This window comes from Gymnogyps californianus, chromosome 2, assembly GCF_018139145.2.
Source record: "Gymnogyps californianus isolate 813 chromosome 2, ASM1813914v2, whole genome shotgun sequence".
NCBI classification, from domain to species: domain Eukaryota; kingdom Metazoa; phylum Chordata; class Aves; order Accipitriformes; family Cathartidae; genus Gymnogyps; species Gymnogyps californianus.
Window position 1 is genome coordinate 121096718 of NC_059472.1, and position 25191 is coordinate 121121908.

A 25191-nucleotide genomic window follows, 5' to 3' on the forward strand; every position below is an offset into this window, starting at 1 on the left:
GTTAGCTGACTTTCCTCTGGCACAGTCTAAAAGCCTCATCTGTCTCCCTGTTGTGTTCTGTGCTGATAGCACGGACAGGGAGGAAAAGCCAGTGAAAAATAATGAACACGAAGTTATTTTTCTCCCCCCCCCTTTTTTTTTAACTGCCGGTTTTGTGAAAAGCTTCATGAGTATTTTAAAATGTGTTAGGGAGCTGAAGGGAGTAGACAGAATTGGGGACTGGGAAAGGTCTGCTACCACGTAGGAAACAGAGAAACTCTGACCTACAAAGCAAGCCTTTTTTCATGTTTTGCTTTATGGGGCAGATTTAGGGGATGGGAAGGTGAGGGTTCATTGGTTTGGCATTTCAACTGGGGATTCTTCATCCAGCCTACCAAGGTTTTGTGGGTTAGTCAGCAACTGAAGGATTGTTTCTCAAAGTTGGGGGGGGGGCGGGGGAGGTAACACAGGAGAAGGAAGGAAAACGGATTATGCTTTTCAATTTTAGGTTCCTTGTACACACTGTGGGGTAGAATTTGAATTTACCTTTATAAAGCATGCCTGATTTGCACACACATACAAAAAAATCAAATATCCCACTTCTTTGCAAACGGGTTTCTTTTAAGGGCATCTAAAGTTACACTCCCTAAACACTAATTATTTTGGGGGGGATAATGTTTCCTTGCTGGTCCTTATCATTGCTACCTGCCCCTTGCCTTGCACTTTCCACTAATTCAAGCATAGACTAAAAGCCTTCCAAGCAAATCCCAATCCTTCTCTGTGCTTACATGTTGCTGGGAGAAGGGATTTCTACTTGACGCAACTGATTTTCAATCGTCCTTTCTCCCCACTGAAGCTAGGCAACTTAATATTGGTGTATTGCCACCAGCACAGTGTCTAAGCCAAGAGCCAAGGCAATGAACAGCCTGCTAATTAATTTTTCACATTTCTCTCCAGACCCCCTCCCCAGAACAAACACTGTAAAAACAGGAGGTGGCAGTTTCTATGCAGCCCTCAGGAAATTTTACACAAAAGTGTTTTACTGCCAGTTTTATGCTTTTACAGTGATGGCAGTAAGGACTTCTGGTTGTAGAAAAGAAAATGTATTGGCTTCAATATGGAAAAAAAAGATTATTGAAAGTAATCTGAGCCTGATGTATCCATTTCTCCAAAAAAAAAAAAAAAAAAAAAGTGTCTACAACACTGCCTGTAGTCAGTGGAAAAATAAGGGCCTAATTTCCAGGCAGGAGAAAGGTATTCATGTTGAAAACATTGGTACCATGCAACTATTATAGATGGATTATGTTTCCAGTAAAGCTACGTATGTTCGTTTTCAGTTATGAGGCAGATAATATTGTGAGCTTGTGGCGTTTGTGCCTCTTGCGCTCTTTCTTGCATATATATGTGTGTGTATATTTATGTATATAAATAAGTTAGAGATTATTTACATCAGTGTACAGAATAAAGCTAAACTCAGTTATCAAAATGCATACACCTGCCAGGGGATTTGGTCTGTTAACACTTTGCATTTCATCTTCAGAGCACCATACAAACTTTAGTTATTTATTTACCCAGGCAACTTCCCGCTCACCAAAAGGATTAAGAATAATAGGCAGGGTAAGAGATGGAGCTGAGGGAGCACAGCATGTTCATAAAAAGGCAGCTAATCGCGTATCTCTCTCCTGCCATGAGCACTGCACATTTACGCCTTTATAAACTCCAAGGGTAGGAGTAACCTTTGTAACACGAAGCTTGTCAAAACGGGCAAGTCCTCATTCAAAAGCAAATGATCCGTTCTTCATGTTCAAAAGCTTTGGCCTCTTCCTGGCTTATCAGGTTCCCGTTCAAACTGGAGGGGAAAAATAAAAGGGATGTGAAAGTAAGGTAGTGACTGTTGCCCATCTTCTATTTTTCCAAGGTTTCGGAGCAGACATCACAGCTTTGCAATGCCGCATGAGCTGCACGCTTCTCAAGGGCACGCAGCCGGGAACCGGCCTCAGACAGGCAGGGTACAGCACTGCTGTTCCCACTGCACGTATGAGGAACAAGGCTGCTTCTTCAGAAATAAAAGATGAACTAAGACCTAAACTCCACTGAACTAAAATCGGTGTTGGATACCTAGCGGTTTGCATTTCAGCGTGCAGCATAGAGCTGACAAAGGGTCCTACCATGCAGTGGGCTAGTTTAAAGAAATTTAAATAGTCTTCAGAGCATTTTGTGTCTTCCATGACAACATGGGAAGAAAACTCTGGTAAGCACTCAGGCATTATTAATGTGAAATGATTTACAGCAAAATTTTCAAGTCTGGCTACACAATCTACATCGATATTTACACCCCTGGAAATGAGCAGCCCGGTAAGCGCAGCTTTCAGAAATGTTGAAATCTATTAAACCATTTAGACTTATGAAATTATTGGGGTTAATGAACACCTCTGAAAATTCAGGCAAGAATCAAAAGACAGATTTCGGTCTGAAGATTCTGAATGATTCGACTGGGAATTGATGCCTCTTCTGTAGACGAAAGCTGACAGTGGTCTTTGAAAAAAGCATCTCTTCCACATCTCCAGGGAACCCACTAGTCAGATAGTGAGTCATTGTCTTTCTAAGCAAGAATTCAGTGTCCTTTCACTAAAACAAATATATATATTTAAAAATAAATTTCATGTTCAATAATAAAGCAGCAGTCATAAAACCGTGAGCTCCCTGAGGTGAGGGAAGGAATGTGGCATTTGGCTTTGTGCCTTACAACGCACACGTGTGACTACGTGATGCCTACCTAATCTAAAACAAGCAAATCTTACAGAAAGTTAATCTTGTAGCTTAGCACTTTCAGTGTGTTTGGAGCACCGCCCAAAGAAAATCCAAGCACAAATTCTATGAACCAAATTAGTAATGCTAATTAAATGTAACCATCTCCTGCTTGTTGGGATTTAGCTCCTGAAAAGCATGAACGTGTTCAGAAGTTTAAAAATAAATCAGGACAAGCAAAACTTGGCCTATAAATTTAGGCCCCAATTCTGCAAACACACACGTTCTGCGAATCAAGGGTACAGGCAGATGTGAACTAATAAAACTGCTTGACATTCGTAACACACAGGGAAGTGTTTCAATGACAGAGGCTTTTTCCCTATTTGAAACCCACAGCTGGAACTACAACCCCTGCCTCACATAAACTTGCTCTGAATTTTTTAGGCTGCAAAGCAGTAATGCCAGAAGTGTTTTAAAGGGAAAGAAAGTTTACGAAGTGAGCCTTTGAGGAAGGGATCTTTACCAGACTTCTTTAATAGCTGTGTTCTCCTTGAGAGCTTCGCTGAGGTACTTCACCCCTTTGGCTGTAATTCGATTCTGGATAAGCCTAAAAACAAAGCACTTCATGTCAAACTAACGTGCAAACTAATTTACAGTGCATACCAACCTACGCTCAGCTTAACATCAAGGAGCAAAGCTGTCCGTCTGCCACAAGAAGACGGTTGTGATTTGTATGTGTGAGGACGGTACACAGTACTGGTCAAATGCTCCACATGCACTTTCAGAAACAGAGCCCAGAGTATTAGTCTTTTCCTTTTTTTTCCCCTTAATTACATAGCTGACAAATTTCTGGTAAGAACTGTTTACTACTGGTATGGGATTGTGATATTTGGACTCTTTGAGACAGACTAACCTCTTAGCTCTGTTTTCTTATTAAGAGCACTGTGACACATTTTTAAGTGATGTACAGAAAATTCTGAGTACAGAACCTGTGTAGCCCTAGTGTTTTAGCAGTTATGATCTAGAGGTTGCCAAATCCTCCTGTCTTGTTTATCAGACCAGCAAGATCTTTGAAAAATAAGGCATTGAATTTGACTCTGGTATGAGCAGGTGCAAGTCCCAGTGAAGCCACCTTAGCAGTTACAAAGTATGTCTCATCTGAACTGAGGGAAAAAAATGATACAAAAGATCCTCAAGTAGCACAACTGATGAAGCAGTAGGTAACTCTTATTAACCACTGTAGACCATCCCCCTAGCTAAAAATGAACAAAGCCCCCTCATCTGCATCAGTATAAAAAATACTCATCAGCCTAGCCTAATTCAATAGTTACCTTTCAGTCTACCATGGTGTGCCCCATAGCTGTACCATTCCATGTGACTGGCTGCATGAATCCCATAGGATTCAGGATAAGGCTGAAAATTGGAATGAATTGAACGATCTCTTAGGGAGGGAGGGAGGGAAGCAAGCAGGGAGGCATTCCCATTAAAAGACTTTCTGCACTTGGTAAATGAATCAAAATGAAAAGGGATCCAGTAGATTCTTTCAGCTACTGGAAAGACACTTTAATTCTGCCTTAAGTTCAACTATCTATATAGTTCACTACCTTTTGGAGGTATCCACTAGTATAACCAACAAAGTAGGATATAAATTTGTCTACTGGCAGAAACCCTTGGACAACACTGAGCCACGGTAAAGACACGTATCTAGATTACTAAGCCTGCTTTGGATGGGGAAAGTTTTATTATGAATTCAAACCAAACTGCTCAGTGAAGCATATCTACAGCTGTGCGCAAAGAAATCAAGCCCTTCCCTAACCTTTTTATTTTCATGGTGATGGGCACCACAGCTTCTACTGCTTTCAAAAGAGGCTACAAGTACTTGGCACCTCTGACAACCAGCACGCTTCCTAAGTGTGGGAACTAGGATTAATACAGAGAATGCTAGAGTGTGGTTAGCAAAGTCTTTGTAAAGCTTGTAAAGGGACTCCATTTATTACGTTCTCTTGATCACTTGGAATGAATAGACGGCTATTTGTTTCACAGCCCACATCTGCCCAACCCCATCCATCGACAAATTCTTGTGAACCTCTGGATTAGAACAGCCAATGCTGTGTTTTCTTAGAAGTTTAACAAGTCTCTTTGTGATTGCTAGAAATAATCCCTGGTTTCCTGGGGATTTGTGTCTTATAGGTGAGTGTCTTGCATGAGTGAAAGTGCTAGCCCTAGAAGAAAACATCAGGCAAACGGGACATGTATTTAAGTGTCTGTCATGTAGGTTCTTAGTTGAAGAGTAAGAGTTGAGCTTGCTAATTTCATAGTATGATGATAAATCGTAAGAATCATAATAAGGTTATTCTAGTCTAGCTGTCTGCTTGTATTTTTTTTTGAAAATTTTGTGTTTGAGGCCAGTACTGTACCCCTAGGGGAGAGATGAAATCAATTAGTAGTTCAAAAGCTACCAGGACACACAAACAGCTTAAACTTTTCCCTGTATGAAAGCAAGTTCAAAATGCTAGACAGCAGCTTTATTAACTTTCCATTAGAACTGTCTACAACCAGTCAGCTGCATCCAGACCATGCGCAGAAAGCTTACTGTGACCTACATAGACTTGGAAGGTGAAGCTTTAATGCAGTGACTGCCAAAGAGCCTGTGCCTCTGTGGAATGTAACTCACCATAAATGCACCAGTTTCTTGTTGACTTTCAGCATCTCTGCAAAACTCATTGCTGCCTCATCATCCAGCTCGTTTTTAGTCAACCTAAGTGGGAGAGAAAATGTTCACTTAGATGTTATCATTATTTTTCAGCCCCCTGTTTTTCCAGCTTGTCTGTGACTTAGCTTGAGACAGCCAAAGGGGGATGTGCTGTTCCTGCCCTGAGCAATCTCTAAAGGCTGGACACAAAGAGATACTGAAGAGAAGCCCTGGAGGTAAAAGAGACAAGAGTATCAGATCTTTACTTCTCAGAGCAATGTTCTAATGATACTTTCTCGTGATGTTTTAGTGTCTAAAAGGTGGATGAGGTGTAGTGGAAAAAGGTAGAGACAACACTGAAGAGGTGCAAAAACTGAGGACAAAGAACTTGACTTCAGATGATGGAAGTGAGAGAAGATGGGGAAAGCAAGATGGAGGGAGCAGAGCAAAGCATGACATTGGGACATTGGAATGTGTCCTAAAGGACACGTGCTGCTGATCCATTACTCATCTCCACATTCTTCCAAAGGGATATATTTTATAGCTTGCTGGTAGTGAAAGCATAGGAGATGAGGGGAGGGAGAGAAGGAGGAGGGGAGAGTAGGAGGAGGCAATGGGATTGGAGGAAATAAAATCAGGCTGCAGCTTTCTCTGGAGAAAGAAGAGGAGAAATAGATCACACTGTCAATTACCAGAATATTTTCACGGAGTTGTTGTGTTGCATAGCTTCAGCAATACTTTTGCCTCCCTCTGTTGTGATGCCATTGAATGCGAGACTGTGAAGTAAAGATACAAATGTGTAAGAAACAGCCAGCAGCACTTGGCCCTTCCACTGCCAAATACTAGTGAACATCCTGGATGATCTGTTTCCCAGTTGTACAGTTCAGCATTTGGGTGTTTCAAAGGCTCACATACTTTGCAATCCAGTAAGTCCTTATGACTTTTACAAGTGAGAACAGTTCACAGGCTGCAGCCTGAGTGCAGGTCTATCATACAGGCCATAAGGTTTGCCATCAGCGAGTTGTACTCTTGGGACTGACAGCAGAGTTGCACCCAGTGATTTTGAGAGTCAAGGCTTTTAACGAGGACAAAGAGTTGTGCTTAGCAGTACACAGGTTTTTACATGCATTTGTCATCCCAAGTCCCTGTACAAACCGGGCACTTTGTCCTTTAAGTCCTTCAGACGCCTGAATACCTCATTCTTCTTCCAAACACACCACCTTCTGTTGCGTATGGAGAGATGAGCTTGTAAATGCATGCTTTCCATTACAAACCACAAACATTTCTTAGTCTGCCCTTCATTCTTTGAATAGACATTGGCAAAATCATCCAGTTAAAGTTATGCTCCAGACTTTGAGAGTTCAAAAAGCATCTCCCCCTCAAAAGCCAGGCCAGAGCCTGAAAAAAATGCAAGATCTCAAAAAAAGGTAGAAAGGGGCATCAAGTAGGGCAATGGCACAAATGTGTGTTAGCACGAGTCCCTCCTAGCTTCAGCTGAAACTAGATATTCTCAGTCCATCATGACTGGGCCTAAAAATGGAAAATATGCTGAAGTAAACTGATGTGGTAGGGACTATCTTCCCTTAATCTTCGCATAAAGCTACCACTGGTGCTAACTATGAATTCATATCATGAAGCAAGATTAACCAGTGGAAGAAATGAACCCAAGTGCAAGTACACTGCAGAGCAGAAGATTCACCCTGCACAGGTGCCAGCAAAACCTAGCTCTAGCCAGCACAGTTACTCCTCCTTATTTTTGCAAACACATTCATCAGCATATTTGTTCCTGTCTGAGAAGCCCTCAGCTCTGATTCAGGGTCAAAATGTTTTCTTTCAAGTCTGATGTGTCTGGATGGATTCTGCAATTATGGGAAGATGGCTATTTCAGACAGCTTTTAAGTTTAAGTATATCTAGGTCACTGCACCTGTTCAGCTTTTAATTTTTAAGCCCGGCTATTCGCTCGCAGAAAGGAGGACAAGGCACCAGCTCTGAAATCCCTGGATCTGAAGTGGCAGCAATAAGCTCTCCAGAGATCCCCAAACTCCCCGAGTACTGTATTTCTAAAGAAACTAGTGCCATGTGCCACCTTGTGGGGAAACCAAGGAGCCTTGTCTGCTCCCTCACCACGGAGGCCAGTGGAACTAGGAGACAAATCGAAAGGATCACCACGAATCCAGTGCTCCAGCTGTGTGGACGGACTCCAAAACAGCAGCAGCTGCCACAATACGCATCTTTAAATCCCTAGCCAGCATTTGACAGTCTGGCAGGGGATAGGCTGTTTTACACTGCTGGCTTCTCCCTGTGCTGTGCTACCAACTTCACCCATACTAGGGCTTCCAGAAGGCTAGTTTGAGATGAACCACTGAACTCCAGTGAGAACTACATCTCATTAGCACTGAATGCGTGGTGTCGTAGCTCCACTGGAGTACGGGATGAGCCTGAATTTAAGAATGTCCCAGTCCCTACCCAAACAGTTTATCGCCTAAAAATTACTTTGGTAAAAGCTGCTGTACCTTTGCAACAGAAACTGTTAACACTGGGAGCCTGATTCTGTGACAGCTGGTGCATTGTTCTGCTAATGCTCCCAGATCAAAATGGCACCCGCTGACCATGTGCTTTCACAAATGCCAGTAACTCTGTGCAGCATGAGAGGAGGAGGTGCAGACAGAGGAAACGATGCCAGCCCTGCAGTATTTTTAACTTGCTTAATGGCTGCACAGGGCTTTTTGGTTCAATCTGGCCTCTTGCTTGCACCAGGAGCTTGTTGGTTACACAGCGAAGACTACAATACCAGATGGTGTTCCAAGCTAACGCTTGGCGGGAAGAGCCATCGCTTCAAAGCACAAGGGGAAAGCCAGCACTACACTGAGCTGCCTGGCTCCGCCGGTGTTTTACCTCACGTTTGTTAACGTGGGGTGGTTCCTCAGGGCTTCTGCAAATGCCTTTGCTCCTTCGTCTCCAACTTGATTACCCCACATCCTGGTGAAGAGAGGAAACCAGGACATATTAGGTGTGCTGCCCTACTGCCCCTTGGCATTGCGTTCTCCCTTTTTCTCTACCCTCCCATCCCCCCCCATCACTTCACAGTCTTTCAGGCTTGTGAGAAACCTGGCAGGTACCCTCCCCGCTGAGCCAGCCATGTTGCACTCCCTGCAGACCACACCACCAGCCTCTGCTGACTCACCAGTACCCTAAGGCCACAGCATCGAAGCGGCTCTAGGAGACAGCCTGCTGCAGCAGGAGTGCTTTTGGGATCACCTTGCTGCACTGGGCAAACCCTCTGCAGCCGTGTACCCTCATGGGGTAAAGGAGTCTTGCGGTCCTGTACAGTGAGCTGCCGTGAGAAATACACCAAGTCCTAAATCCTATCATTTCCCTGCTCAGCATTTCCTCCCCATACCCCTGCTGCGGTTTTCCTGTTACCTGTTGGGCACAGACTGGCCTTAACACAGTGGAAAGTACAGGTCTTGGGAAAGACTCCCCAGATGCACAACTGCACGAGGACCCACAGCCAAATGGGTGACTTTCTGAAGTTAACTGCTCTACAAGCTCCCCCTCTCCTTCAGAACAGTCTGGCAAAATGGTTACAGTTCCTTCAGCGTTATACCCAAGTGGTATATCTCCTCTCTCGCCAGCTGCCAAGAGAAAGATCAACATCTCACAGGGACAGTATGACCCTGGGCTCTTCCACACATTTGTAGGGAATAGTATTGCCAATGGCAAAACAACCCTTGGTAAGATAAAGGGTTAAGAGAAGGTAACGTGGTAAAAGCTACAGAGATTTGATCAACATTTAATAGCAGTATCTGGTCAAATCTTTTCCATGCAGACCAACCACTTTCAAAATTCACCCTATATTATGAGGTTTGAAAGCGCCTCTGCTGAGGTATAAGGTTTTTTTTACAGGGATCATGGTTTGATGACTCAGAGCCACACTCAGCTTGATGGGTAATTAGTTGGCAGCTCTTTTAAAATCAATTGAGCTTTGTGGTATCTAAACACATCCACTTCCAGTAAGTTCCCCAGAACTTCCTTGTCCTTCAGACCCAGTGCAGTTTGTTATGTAAATGCTGAATATATCTGTTTAAATATTTCTGTCCAAGCTATCCTAAATCCATTTGGAGTGATTATTTCCTCCACATGAGAAAACAGGAATCCTTCACTAAAATTGCAGCAAGACCCAGCTATATGACAATGGAAGTGTGCATGCTGTTGACTGTACTTGTGAAATGTTGTAGAACAACAAAATTAAAGGCCAAAAATCTGATTGTTCAAATCTGATTTTCCTATTTAAGGGTTATTGTGATATTCAGAATGGCCAAACAGAGGTTTTAATTCCATGTATTTGAGTATTAGATTCTGAGAAAAATGTTCTCCTGTAGAGTGGAAAGAGAAACTGGGATTTGCCAGAGCAGGGAGAAAAAAAAAAACAAAAACCCACCACCTTAAACCCTCAAGTCTAGCACCTCTCCTGAGAAAGAGGACAGGGACTAAAGGTTCGGAGTACATTCAGACCTCTCTCCAATAATAGCAGACCCTCCAGTCAGGGACAGACTAGAGGGAAGGATGATGGGAATTCCTTTTTATTCTCCCAGCTCGCAACTTTATCAGGACTTGATGCAGAAGGTTTGACAATTATAACAATGACACTCAATAACTAGGTACATTGTCAATAGTCATAAAACCACCCAGACTTAAAAATGACCAAATATCTCTAGAACAGCTGTGTTGCCATAGGGAAAGTGGCTATCTTTATACACTGTCCTCTTGCTAGTTTGTCCCTCCTTTAAGGTTCTGTCAGAACAGGGGAAAAAAACAAAAAAACAAAACCCAAAACAAATATTGTGTGAACTGGAGAACAATAAAGCAACCCTCCTTTTCCCTCTAAGTGGAAAATATGGCTATGCTTCTGCACCGGTTTGTTCTAATGCTCCGGGGGGGGGGGGGAATAGCAGGAGGAGAGAAGGTAAGAATGAAAGAAGGAATTCTAAGGGATTTACAGATGCCTTGCCAAGATCAAGCCCCGAGCTCTGCTCCTTAGCACTGAACTTACCCAATTTCAAACATTGTCTTGCTCTTCTGGATGGCCTGGGCAAGGCACTTCCCTCCTTCGCTAGTTATTTTGTTTGCTCCTATTCTGCACAAAATACATGAATTGCTGAGGTACATCACTTACAACTGTACAGCTATTAGAACAGCAGCTCAGAAAGCAATACAAGTATTTAAGGCTAATAACTCTGGAGGCTAGCTACAGTTATCAAAGATTAACCTAGAGTAAAAAAACGCTGCAGGCATTTGACCTTTGATTAAAAGACATCATTTTATGTTGTCTTTCACATGTTTTGCATGTCAGCCCTCCAAATCAGAAGTATCACTGTAGAGTCTTGGGTTTGGTGCTCCGTATGTCAGAAATGAGCTTTAGGAACTGATCCTCAAGACAAGGACCCCTGCCTAGTTTTTAATATAGTTTATAATATTAGCAGTTGCTACAGAGTACATGAATTACATGCAGCATGTTTCATGACGCCACAGGGAACAGAGTGTTTCTTGATTGTGTGGCTCCAGAAGAGACTGCAGCTGATAAGCACAGATTGTAATAATTTCAAGTCTTTCTGTTCTGAGCATAGGCTATAGGCAGTGGCATAGGTCAGTGCAGCAGTGAGTGTCTCTGGCTGCCATCTACAGAAGACCTTTTCTTTTTTTGGCCTATGTGGGGATATCAAACAGCTGGAGTTCAAGGAAGAGAGAAGTCTCAATTGCATATACATTGATGTAAAGAACAAACCAAAACCCAAAAGCCCTCAACTCACTACATTCAGATGAAGTAAAACTGGCTTGTTTGACTGACTTCAGGCACATGAATATGCACTCTATCTCAAAATAATCTCTGGGGTTACTATGCAGCCTGAAAGTAACCATCTTCCAACAGGCTTTTTTGTGAAAGTTAGATTAAATAAGCAAAGCACTGTGTCAAAGCAGTGAAAGAACCAAAGTGCTCTTGGGTTTCAAAACTCCACAAATATTTCATTGGGAAGGATGTGGCTAGTGTGGGGCTTCCAAACAAGTTAGTGGTAGAACAAGGACTAGAACCCAAGAGTCCCTGGCTGCCAGTTGCTACACTCATACCAACAGCTGACATTGCTGTAGTTACCTCTATTTTCTGCTATGGTCACAATTAATCCATTTGTTAATGATCTACCTTTATGTCAAACCAGTGTTGTGCATGGCCAGACACTCTTATCTGGGGAAGTTCCAGGAATTAAAGGGAACAACTCACCAAGTGAATTTGAGGAATTCCAGAGTTGAGGTATGACACCAGCACAGCCTGACTCCAATGGCCAGTAAAAGGCGAGATATAAAGAAGCTTGGTACTAAATCCAAGTGAATTCGCCATTGCAAGGGGCAGCAAGGTTCACACACCACTTAGGCCTCAGTCAGGTGCTCCTGACTGGATTTAGGTAAAGAACAGGTCTCACGCTCTCCTTTTGCTTACTACTATATTCCAGTAAAGACTATGGATTCAAGAGTTTCACCTGCTGCCATTCACTGCTAGACTACTGTAAAAGAATATACAACTGCAACCTAAGTTATATTTTATTTGAAACATAATTTTCATCTTTTTTCCACTCTCCCTCCCATTTCAAGTTGCTTTACCTTAATTAGGATACAGTAGAAAGGAAGAAAAAAAAATCCAACATACTTAACGTATTCAAGGCTTGAACACTCTTCAATTAGTTTTGCAACATATTTGGCTCCAACATCAGTGATTTGATTGTTGTATAAGCTTAAAGAAAAATCATATTGGTAAAAATAGGTTATTCCTGCTGTTACTTTAATATTTACAACCTGAATGTTTTATAATGCATACACAGCATCTATCTTTTTTGTATGGCTTTGTACACATTCACAGTTGCTCGTATTTCTGTTTTGATATACAATTCATACTGTGAAGGGCTAGATATAAAATACAAGGAGACCAGACTGTAAATCATGGGAAAATATTTATATAATTTTTTTAATAAATGGTCTTCCCAAGCAAACAAAGCTTCCCTTTATTCCTGTGTTAGTACAGAAATAATATTGCCAGAAGTCAGAAGAGAAAACACCAGAAGAACATATTTTTGGTCTTTTAAAAGTCATAAAATCCCCTTGCAAATATTACTGAAGATCAGATACCTGAGCAGATGTACTTATATTAGAGCACTGGAGGAAGGAGGCGATTCTTGGTATTCATGTTCACTTCTCAAAGTCATTTTTATGTGGCTACTTAACAAAGAGCAGGAGGTCAGAGCTAACATGCCTTCCAGCTTCAACTTGATTAAGAACTTATTAAAGTCTTGAAGAAATTGGTACCATGAACATAACACTTGACAATGTATGTTTCTGATACTAGTCTCTACCAAGCTGTATCTGCTTTGCATAGTTGAAATAGATCAGTTTACAGCACAGAAAACAGGAGGCTCTAGCTATAAAGCGCACACTCTCTTGCTCACGCTCTCTCCCCCCCCAACAGCTAGCAGAAGGCTTTAGGTATAAAACTAGCATGCCCACACAGTTCAGTAACGTGACAGCGGTCCGCACTGTATTATAGAAGAGGTTGATGTCACTGGAGGCCACCCTGTGAGGCAGTGCAATGGGACAGGAAGCTGTGGTCCTTTTCCCAATGAACTGTTACAGGACGGCAGCTGAATAATTTCTGACACAAAATGCTGCTTTGCTTACGGTCAGTAAATGAGGAGGTAACTGTGGTTTGCACCCCACCTTTGCAGTGTCAGTACTGTCAGCATTGCAGTTTTATTTTCTAGTATCAATATCTAGTGTTTTGCTCACAATAGGTACATACCCCAAGAAAGTCACAATTTGGTACTTGGAGAGTTCTTCATACAAGATCCTTACTCCATGATCTGTGACCTGATTTACACTGAGCCTGGAATGAAGGGAATGAAAAGAAAGTTTGAATCAATACAGATTACAAGCGTTCATCACCCATGAGTTAATGAATGACTGGAGGTCTACGCATTTTCCTCTGATATTTTAACAGGTCCTTATGCCTCATATTAAAAGCTGTTAAGGGAAATGTGAGCTCAGTTTCATATGGCTCACTTCAAAAACAAACAGAAAACAAAAAGCCCCACATCTCCAAGGTAATGCTCTGGAAGCTGTCAATAGAACTGAAAACAATTAAATGTAGTAAGTCAGAAACCAGAGACAAACACCTCATCCTCCTCCCGTGCCTACTGTGATTGCAGGAAGAAATTCTGCTTGACTCCCTAGCAAAAGCAAGCTTTCCAAACTACTCTTCTTGCAACCTTCTCTCTGAGTACCTAGTGAAAGCCAGGCATCTTGAAAGTCACAACACATTCAGGCTTCACTGAATAAAGGTTGTGAAAAGCCCTGACCAGGAAATAGAACTGCAGTCCCATGTGTGTACTAGATGTTTCTAATTTTGATTTGTTTCGTGTTTAGTTGGGACAATATTGTCAGTCATTCACAGAATAAAAATACTTCTTTTCACAGTTGTTTGGTGTTTTTTTGGTTTGGTTTTTTTTTTTTTTTTAAACTTCTCAAGCTTTTTCACCTTGCCTAAATGGGACAGGTTCCTGTGAAGCATTCCAATTCTGATGAATCACATTTCTGGGTAAAGCTGTCCCCGTGAAAACATTTTGACCAGCTTTAATTTCTACACAAACTCAGAAGCTGAGTCCCTTATCACCAACAGCCTCCCCTGGCTCTTGCTAGTTAGTAACTTGCTCACTTTGGAACGCACTAGCACATAGGAGAAATCAGAGCCAATTTCTACAGATCAGAACAGTCTGCTTCTTTGAAAGGGACGGTTAAGCTGTTAGAAACAACATTTCCTGACCTGCAGAAACTGGTCATTAGAAATGAAAGTCCTAACATCAGAAGAGCCATAAAGACAAAAAGGCAACCTAACAGACTGGTTTGGTGCTGGGGATGGTGTTAAGATGACACTGTGTATGGCATAATCATATGATAGAGACAAAGAATGAAAGACTGTCCTTTTCTTCTTTGTTTTGTCTTACATACTTATGCATTTTCCCCCAAGTTTCCTTATTGCTTTCTCTTGGGAGGTCAGTTGATTTGCAACTAACTGGAAAAAACAAATGTCACTTGCTTTGATTTAGTCCTAGAGGAAAACAAGGCAGAGCACAGCCAACCAGGAGGAATAAATTCATTTATAAAAAAAAAAAATCTCATGAGGCTGAAGGAGCTTTAAAAAAAGATATATTTGAAGTTCCTGGTTTTCTGCACCTAAATGTTTGGACAAATAAGGTATAGCTACATGGCACAACCTCAATGGAGTGGAGATGGTACAATCTGGCTTGTGATGTTAGAAGTTGAGTTAGTCCTCCCTCCACATCACCTCAGGGAAGCACCACATCTAAAGACTTCAAGTACATCCTTTCATGGAGTACACGTTAGCTTTTGTTCTGCGAAAGCGAGACTTCTTGGCAGGACACAAAAGGAAGAAATTCACAGCTTTTGATCAAGGGTTATTGTGAACAGTAGATCCTCTCTTACCCCATATGACCAAGGGCAGAGATAGGCTCAGGCAATCTTCAGATAGTGGAGGAAGCAATTCTGTTTCCTTTCTTTTCCCTTAAGCACCTTCTCCCATAAAAATCCTCTTCTGAGACAAAACAATTTGAGATGGAGCTAACTAAACCTACAGGTTTAACAGTCCTGGCTTCTAAGGACTTCTTATCACCCCTTCCATTTGGGTTTCCAAATTCACCTTGTCCCTGCTCCTGTGACTGGCTGTCCCGGTTTCAGCTGGGATAGAGTTAATTTTCTTCCTAGTAGCTGGAATAGTGTTATGTTTTGGATTTAGTATGAGAATAATGTTGATAACACACTGATGTTTTTAGCTGTTGCTAAGTAGTGTTTATACTAAGTCAAGGATTTTTCAGCTTCTCATGCCCAGCCAGCACAAAGGCCGGAGGGGCACAAGAAGTTGGGAGGGGGCACAGCTGGGACAGCTGACCCAAACTGGCCAGAGGAATATTCCATGCCATATGACATCATGCCCAGTATATAAACTGGGGGGAGCTGGTCAGGAGGGGCGGATCACTGCTCAGGAACTAACTGGGCATTGGTCAGCAAGTGGTGAGCAAATGCATTGTGCATCACTTGTTTTGTATATTCTAATTCTTTTAGTATTATTATTGTCATTTTATTATTATTATCATTATTATTATTTTCTTCCTTTCTGTCCTATTAAACTGTCTTTATCTCAACCCACAAGTTTGGGGTTTTTTTTTTCTGATTCTCTCCCCCGTCCCACTGGGTGGGGGAGTGAGCGAGCAGCTGCATGGTGCTTAGTTGTCAGCTGGCATTAAACCACGACACTGGCTGAACAAAGATTTCGGAAGATCTGAAACTTTAATTTCCAGCAGCAGGAAGAATCCTCACCTTTCTCCACTTTCGAGATCAATTCCTCCAGCCCAGCAGTTTGTGGAATAGACCAAGGATAAGCAAGGACCTGCTTGCACAGACTCCTACCTGATCACTGCAAGCTTGCTGAAACAAGGTAGCAGCTGTTTTACTCCATAGTCATTGATGTTGTTGTTGTCCAAATCCAGAGCCAGGCGCTTTTGAAAGTGATGCACAACAAAGGAAAGAGCACTGCAGTCAGCAGAGTAGGCATTGCAGTATGTGAGCTTGATGTAATTGGCGTGCATGCGTTTGGCAGCCAACTTCCCCACTTTCTCGCTCTGAGTCTCGTAAAGGCACCTCAGCATCCAAACAAAGTTTGGCTGGACCTGGATCTGACTGTAGTTTGGAAGCGTGGACCGAGTGACGCCTTTCAGGTGGGATTTCATGCTCTCCCCAAGGTATGTGATGAGTGTCTTTCTCTTCCTCTTAATGACTGCAGGCAAAACTAAATGTCTGAAGAGCTTCTGCTTGGATCTAGAAAGCAGGCCACAAAGAAACAAGTTGGTAAAATGAAAGTGTTCATTATTTCGGAAAGGATCCTCCCCTGCTAGTTGCTTCTTCAACCAAGGAATACGAAGGCAAGTAGGCTGGGCAGTCTCAGTGGAAGAACATTCATTGAAAAACTGAAGTAACTCCTTGGCACTCACTTTCTCTTCAATAACCAGGAACAAAGCTGTGAAAAAAGACTGAAGGGTTACATGCAAGAATTCGTAAGTGGACTGATTGTCACAGCCACTGTAACCTTTAACTGTCCTGAGAAAGCCCAATTGCAAATCTCCTTCAGAGATGTTCACTGATGAGACCTCCTCCTGCTCAAAGATAAAGAAAGAGTTCTCCATCCCTTTGTATGCCATTTTACCCAAAGCTAGAAGAGTTTCCTTTCTTGATTTGAACATCTCTGCTTGGCTCCTGGTGTTGTTCTTCAGCAAATTTGTCTTCAGAGATCGGTTCAGATGGACTTCAATCATGAGCAAAAATACATCCGTCAATGTAACAGAACAGTCTGGAAGCTCATGGCTGTCAAACATGGAATGGAAGTGTTCATAGCATTTAAAGATAATCCAACAAAATAAAGGCACTGAACACAAACTGCAGAGATTGGGGTTAGCTTCCAACTGGTTCAATACCAGTGTTCGTTGCCCCTCATCTTTGAAAAACGTAGCAGTGTATTCCTTCAGGTTATTGCTGGAGAAACCACGGAGCAACACTTTCTTTCTAATGATGTTTCTTTGGATCTCAGTTCCTGTCCTCGCAGTAAGAATTTTCTTGGATCCCTTAAGAAGCTTTCCTTTGAGAAGGCTTATCAGCAGCACCAGGGGGTGGATGGGTTCATTGGGTGAACACATCTCGGGCACACTACTGAGATCAAAGTTGGAATAGATCTCATCAAAGCCATCAAATGTGAAAAGAACTGTATGAGGGAATTGCACGATGTGATGGAACACCTCTGTGGGGTCCTGGTCTGGGTAGCAATTGTATTTGAAGAGTAGGTCTTTCAAACATATGGCTTCATCTTCCTTAAAGCAACTAAACATCCTACATCGGAAACGGAAGAAAAATTTGGCCCCTATGTCCAATTCTTTTCTGGCCCAAAGGCTTTGTATCTTTTGCAGCAAGATGGATTTTCCAATTCCTGCGTCACCAAAGACATAAATAGTCTCTCCATCTTCATTAATTAGCCCAACTGCATCATCAAAAAGGGCTTCTAATTGACACACTTCGCCTAGACTCTCATTGGTAAAACCGACCAGCTCCATAACACTGTTAGAGTAGATTTCTTCAAGCAGCATCTCTTCCCTCTGAGCGTATGACATAACAAACTTGGAGTCCCGACCCAGTTCATATCTGAGTTTCTGGCAATACCTGCTAACTAAAAAGACATTGAACTATTATTAAAAAGACTATTAATAAAAAGCCTATGTATACAATGATCCACCTCTTTGGGAACTGAGAGGGGGTAATAAGCAAAAGTAATTCTAACATAAAATTGGTTCTTTGGCAGATTACTTCTATTTGTGCTGCCATCATCACTCTCTTGGGAAATCAGATGCTAATGAAAGGTAATGTGTGAGCCACCATTTCCTGAAAGCCAGTACTGACACTGCATTGCTTTAAGGGGCTGCTATCTTTCAGCTGAGACTCAAAGCCAAGCCCCTGACCCTTTGTTAAAGGCTGTTTTACTCTCTGCAAAGGCTTGTTGGGGTTGTTGGTCACTGATTAGTTTTGGCATCTGCCTTTTCACTATATTTATATTCTACCTGCGATTTCTATCAGGTAGGTGGTTATTCTTTCCTAACTTGTTTGTTAATTTTTATTATTGTAAATAGAAGGCATGTGTTTTAGAAATCGGGTGCCAGGCACCTCAAAAGATTTTTTTAAGATGAAAAAAAAAGAGAGTCTCAGTTATTGTGCAACGTTGGCTTGTGTTTTTATTGCAACAGAAACTTCACTTCAGATGGGAGCAAAGTAATTCTTGTATTTATATAGTATGAAAAAACCTCTCAGGATGAAAAAAAATTATTTCTGCAATACTTTAACTCTGACTTTTGGTATAACTCATCATTTAGGATCACAGAATAATTCAGGTTGGAAAGGACTGCAGAAGGTCTCTAGTCTTACCTCCTGCTCAGAACAGGGTCATTTATGAGATCAGACGAGGTTACTCAGGGCTTCATCTAGTTGGATCTTGAAAACCTCCAAGTATGGAGACTGCACAGCCTCTCTGGGCAACCTGCCTCATTGCTTGACTGGCCTTCTCATGAAATACTGGCTATTCCATTGCCAAAACATGACAGTGTTGCTAATAAATTGTAGTAGAGGCCTAGAAAATACTACAGCTGGCACAAGGTGGTTATGCCATTATGCTACACATCCACAAACAAACGCAGAAAGAGCTTGACTTCAGCAAAACAGATGTAATATATCAACATGACTGTTGTGTTACACAGTGTGCCTTTTAATTATTTGGCTACCACTGCTAGCAAGCACAGCATGCGCAGAATTATTTTCCCTGGCTGTGACTGCCTAGACTCTCTTACTCTGATATCACCTGGTTAGAGCTTTCCTACATAGCAGGGTAGTTCTAAGGGAAGGGATATAGATGCATGGCCTTACCTGGATCTGTATTTACCACAAGTTTACTACAAATGTTCTCTGAAGGCTCGTAACCTATTTCATCCAGCCAAGGCTGAAGTTCATAGTAAGCATCAGTGACTTTCTGCAGGACACGGATGAAATATTCTGAAACTTCTTCTCCCTTGCTTTGAACCAAGTCTAGAATCTTGCGAACCTGAAGAAACACCACATGAAAGATCATTGATACATACCATTTTATCACAGTTACACTTGTAGACTGCTTTGGGATCCTTTTTGGACTGGAACAGGGGATCAAGATCAAAACTGGTGCTTCAGAAACTTGAATTCAAAATCTAGCTCTGAATTTGAACCAGCACAAAACTCACTTGCTGTTTGTATTTGGATGTTGCAAGAGAGTTGGCTCTGCAAGTTAAGGTCTGAACTTGTAACTAAATCATGTGCTAACCAGAAACAAAATGGATAAATACCACTCCTCAAGAGGGAACCCAAAGGATTTCCTCAGCCTGGCTAGATAGTATATTTTAAATCCCATGCTGGTTAAAATAAAAAAGGGGTGGTTTCTCAGTGCCCTAAATTCACCCTCTAGTTTAGAAATACTCCAGTCACATCTAGATTTACCTCAGGATCCAGCCAGATCCAGAGCAGGGTAGGCAGAATATCCCTCTGGATCTTAACGCAGATCCAAAAACCTACAACTCTTCCTTTTAACACAGCAACTCAGTTCTGCAGGCTCTCTCTGTACAATGGACTCACTGCCTGCAACTGTTACTAACACTAATGGCTACCAGGCAGTGGCTGGAGCAGTTCAAGACTAAGCATTACCTCTAAAGGCAAGGCAGAGTCATCTCTGTGCAACCAGTACAGGGCAACCCTAGTACAAAACCCTCTGCAAGACAGAGCAATCATCTGGGGGCCCATTTTGAATGTCCAGATCCTCTTGTTAGAAATGAATGAATAAATTCAGTTCTAAACCAGACAAAGGGTTTCTAGAGACTGTGGTCTCTTGTGAGCTTACAGCAGGGTGAGGTGCATGCAGCACAGCAAAAACATGGTATTTTTTGACAATCTGTATGCTCTAAAAAGCAATTTTATGCCTTCCAGAAGGACTCCCACAGAGTCCACTTCACTTACACTACTGTGGCCTGCTCTCTGTCTCTGCTTAGACTCCTGATGCATAGCCTCCCCCTCAGCTTTGTTACAACAATCATGTATATTATGCTGAACAGTAAGAAATGGAGATGATCATACACTGTGCATTTATTCAGCTTTGACCCTATACACAGTGAGCACTGTGTTACCATTTCAACTTGCCAGCAAGAATGATTATTTTATGAAAATCTGCACTGTTAGTGAAGTCCAAGGTCTCTGAATTTTTTACGGTTTGCACACTCTAACTGTGACACTATTCTGAAGCTGCATGACTGGTTGGTCAGGGAGACAAATGAGGAGTTTGTCATGATGCAAAGAGCAACTGTGTACATGTGATAATTTTCTCCTATCAAAAGACCAGGAAATATTTTTTGCTACTGATGTCCAAAGATGAATCAAAAACCCAAATGGGCCAGGATATATCAATTTTCCATACAAACATTTAAAGACCTACGTACATTGTAAAGAGAAGGGAATGTGTGCACATGGACAACACATAATCACTAACTTCTAAAATAATATTTCATTTCTGTCTCTCCTCCTCTAAAGCAGGAGGATCTGTCCCACAGCATCCTGAAGTAGATTTTCCTTGCAATACTCTGCACAATAATGAAGGCTTACATGTAGCAAGCTGCACTCTAACAGCCACTGTGGTCACCTCCTTATCAGAGGACAAAGCTGCAGCTGGGGGGACAGAACAGCAATTAACACCCTGCTCGTTCCTACAGCTGCCAACGGGCATTACAAGCAGTGCCCGCCGTGCTGGAAAGGGATGTGCCAGAGACACTTGTCCAGAAGGAACAGGGTGGGCAAACTCCAAAATAACAAAGATTAGAAAAGACACTAGATGTAAAATTGCCAGGTAAGCCCATAAAACCCAGTGGTAAATTGAAAGTAACGAAAAGGTTACCCCGGCTAGTGAAATAAAAAGAATACCTTATCTGCTTGAGTTGGAAACTGGACAACAATCTCTGCATCTTCAGTGGAGAAGTAGTCATTCTTAATCAAGTTGTCAATCAAACACCGCGTGTTTCTGATTCTACTGACCAGAAGTTCTCGGTATACCTTCAGCAAAGCAATGAAGGACGGAGGACTTGCTCCTGGAGGTTTTTCCACAGAAATCTCCAAGTTAGCATGAAGTTGGCCTTCCATAGTTGAGATAGCAAGAAGCTGCTCCGCCTAGCCTCATCTTTGACAAACTGTCCATTTGCAGTGAGAAGTCAGCTTGGAGTTAACTTTGGGGAAACAGGCAATCTGTCCTTCACGTTACCGAGCCTGTAAAAAGTAATTGTATAGAACCTCAACTTAAACCTTATCCTATGCAGATATGTCCTTCAATTAGCCATCAAAGAATACTTCCAACCTCTGCATAATATCATGGCCAACTTTATTAAAAAAGTTTCTTCCTCAGGTACTTCCATTTATTTGTTCAGGTTCTGGAAGAAAAATATCTACAGCAGGCAGTCTCCCTTCTGTACCAGTACTTTACTGTAGCTTGCCTCAAACAACACCACTGCATCTGCTTTATTAACTGCCTGTTCTTAGAGCATAATTTAATATTTTTTATTAGCTTTTCATGTTTCAATAGACAAAGCAGGGCATCTGTCCAAACATATCTGGACAAGGAAGTAAACTGAATAAAATTATATTTCACAGCAATTAATTTTGTAGAAGGAATTAATTTATAGTAGCAATTCACTTTGCTTTTTCTTTGTTACAACAACAGACCCTGTATAAAGTGTTGCCAATATGATAACTGTCCCTGTAAGCGAGGCCTTGTGAACTCTGAGACAGTTTTACCTGAACTAGGAAAAGACATTTAGCTTCAGGGCATCAGGTTTGAGAGGCAGTAGTGAGACTGTGGGAAAACCACTGATCAGATGTTTCTGTTAAGAAAGCCAAGAGTAAAATGATGCTAACAGTAAAAATGCTGCTGTAGATTTCAGAGCTGATATACCACGTAGGGGCACAGAGCACTTCACACCTCCTACAGCTATTGGTTCAGACAGCGTGTAAAACATGGAAAATATCATTGCATTGGTTTAATTTCATTAATCTTATCAAATTCGGGTGAGTAACCATAAAAGTTAAAAATACAGTTTTTCAGAATCTGAAAAATAACAATGTTACAGAAAGGACTGAAATAAGTGACTGTAAATATACATGATCCCATCTCTAATGATTCACACAAAAAACCTCTCCTTGAGCAGGAATTGTACAGAATAACTGAATTCACAGACTCTTTCCCCATATGATGAACTAGGCCTGGAAGATGGCATCACAATTCATATTCATTACTAGATTGGGCATCCAACCCACCTCCATCTTCATAAAGGGAAGAGATGGCACACAATACAGCTCATAATGAAGATATCCATTTAAAGCCTGTGCAAACACTTAGGCTTGAATGCCTGACCTCAGCCCCCGTATGTACACCTAGAGACACAACGTGATCACTAACTCAGACAGCTATGGGCTCAAGAAACCCTCTCATTGCTGTAGAGACGTTGTTTAAAAACCGTACTCTTTAGCATGAACGCTCTCTCCTTGTCTACAAATGTATATGCTGCGTATGCCCTTGTTCTCTATACCAGCTCTTGAGAGCTCTTTTTAGATGGCCATTTATTCCCATTTTTCTTTACAAGGCATAAAGCAGTAGGAATCAGGATCAGACTGTTCTCTATTGTATTACTAAAGGGTTTTTTTGAATTGCAGTTAATATACCATATAGCAGGCACGAAGTTATATTGTAATTACAATTCAACAATAAGTTCATTTAGGTACTATTTAGGTACGAACCTTGCACATAGGATTTCCCATGCAAAAAGCAGATTCTTTGCAAGATCACAACTGAATCACCTCCACATAGACAGAATTTGCATGATCAACACAAATTACCAGCACCCTCCAGTAACAGGTAAAATGTACTGTTGCTTCAGCAGGTCAAGGGATATTTGGAAGAATGTTCTTAGATTCCGATTACAGTCACATTAATAAAAACAAAACACAAAGCCCTTCTTCAACAATTCTGTAAAGGTGCCAGCTCTGCTGCTACAAAATTCTCACAATTTCCCAAGATGTTTACAGTGCTGGCAAACTTTCCAAATGCTCCCCAGCACTCCTCTGACAAGCTATACCTGAGCCCTGCCAGCTCACAGATTCTTCTAGGTGACTTGCTACTGGAACAAACTCATTTCTATGGGTTTTCCATACCAGAAGCTGCAGTCCGCATCACTGTAGCTTCTCCTGCTTGATGCTGGAGAAAGACATGGTTTATACTACTGCATTTTAGTGATACTACCTGTCTACACTTACAACCACAGGGCAAACCAGCTTAGCTCCTCTGATTTCAGGAGACCAATAGGTCCTAACTTACAGTTGCTGACCTGCACAGATGCAGATAACTGCATTAAGAGTTGAGCCTTCCAAAGGCTGAGACCAGGCAAATCCCCAGCACAACTGTTTTGGATCACAGCCAACTCCCAAACTGCAAAACTCTTTCAACCAAAGGGAATGTAACCAAGTGATCTGACTTTCTTACCACATGAGTAAGTAACTGCATCTACTCAGACAGATCAACCTTTCATTACGCCATTCACATGACCCACCAGATGAAGTGGCTGATCTGAGTCACTCAGTTTCCTAGAAGCCACACTGGCACATCTCTTTGTTCAAGAAAGCTCATTCCATAAATGAACTCTATCATGAAGACCAAACAATGTTGAAAACATAATTTACTATAAAGCTTTTGCAAGCTTTTAGTTAAAGAGATAGAGTCACCTTAAAACACATGCCATAGAAATATTCACCCTTTTCTTTCAAGATACTGCATCTACCCAACGTTCCCTGCTTGCTTTGGTTATTCTTGGACCACATTATCCTAATGCATTTTCTTTCTTCCTACTTTGTGAGAAGAACTGAGACAAAAATCCAGGAAACCATAATAAACCAAAGTGCTGTCATGTGTACAAAACAAATAGAAGTATTTTCTTCACTCTTTCAGATCCATCTACAAAGATGATAAGAAAAGAAAGAAGAAATACAGCGAAAGGACAAGAACATGGAAAATACAGAAAGATCAGAAGGTCTCAAAGATGCCTGCCCTGCATCTAAGTCCAAGTCAGTACAGAACCTGGTTGCTACTGGGAGGGGTGTGCATACATATGCTGCAGGAGAGAGCATGTTTCCTTTCACACAGGGTGATCTGCAAGAGAGTGGAGAAACGAGAGAGCAAGCGAAAAAGAACATAAAGTAAGGCTAAGCATCAGGGGAGAAAAGGAGAAAGAGCAAAAATGCCAAGCAGGGAAGTCAGAGCTGGCAATATGAATTCTGTGCATGATGACGTACTCAGTGATATTTTCAGTGGCAATATTAACTTTAAGGCAAAAAACCCACACCACCCAGTACCAGAGAAAACAGTAATTTTCATCAGCCTCTTTTAATAAGAAAAAATGGAAATTTCCACCACCCCTAGACTAAGAAAATGCCACATCAGATGAGCGGCTGAACACCTTAAACGGTGCTGGAACAGAAAGACTTCCTGCCACATGTATTTAAGAGCAAGGCAGGTATGTGTATGTAGCAAAGTGTATCAGCTATATGAAGAAACTTCAGGTCCTACTCAGAGTAAACTAAACACAAAAATTTTCTACAGTAGCAGTTCTAGGTGCAACAGCACCTGAAAGTCCTGATCAGCACGAGAAACGTGCTTGTTCTCTTAGAGAAACACACTGCCTGTAAGATTCTGACGTGCAAGATTCTGACTTATACGATTCTGGTTTGCTCGGGCGGTTTTTTTGTTGGTTTGTTGTTTTTTGTTTTTTTTTTTTTTTAAACACGAGGCCAATATGTTGACATCATGAGGTCTCCAACTTAGCTGCAAGTCCATTACCTCTCTTTCTGGAAAGAGTCCTAGCTTCCACAGTGCTTTAACATGAGTCCTTTCAGTGAGCAATCACAAGGTTACGAAGTACGAAGTTTCTCGTTACAAGGATCTGTTAGTTTTACAACGCTAGGTTACACATCTGGTATGTTTAAAGGTAAATGCTTATGCAACTTATAAATATGC

At 41.7% G+C, this 25191-nt stretch overlaps 1 protein-coding gene across 3 annotated transcripts in view; it reads right to left on the reverse strand.

The window, feature by feature from the left end:
- Positions 1–1178: 1178 nt before the first annotated feature.
- The window catches only part of NOD1 (nucleotide binding oligomerization domain containing 1), a 28287-nt gene continuing 4274 nt past the window's right edge, over positions 1179–25191 (reverse strand). Inside the window, exons 2-12 of one of the 3 annotated variants that reach the window (XM_050892246.1) lie at positions 21060–21398; positions 18993–19167; positions 15945–17748; positions 13264–13347; positions 12121–12204; positions 10474–10557; positions 8316–8399; positions 6112–6195; positions 5402–5485; positions 3251–3334; positions 1179–1828 (exon numbers count right to left, since the gene is read on the reverse strand). In XM_050892246.1, the coding sequence (XP_050748203.1) occupies positions 1756–1828; positions 3251–3334; positions 5402–5485; positions 6112–6195; positions 8316–8399; positions 10474–10557; positions 12121–12204; positions 13264–13347; positions 15945–17748; positions 18993–19167; positions 21060–21275 (2856 nt within the window). In that variant the 5' untranslated portion in view covers positions 21276–21398 and the 3' untranslated portion in view covers positions 1179–1755. The other 2 variants (XM_050892247.1, XM_050892248.1) reach the window with 2 other exon arrangements.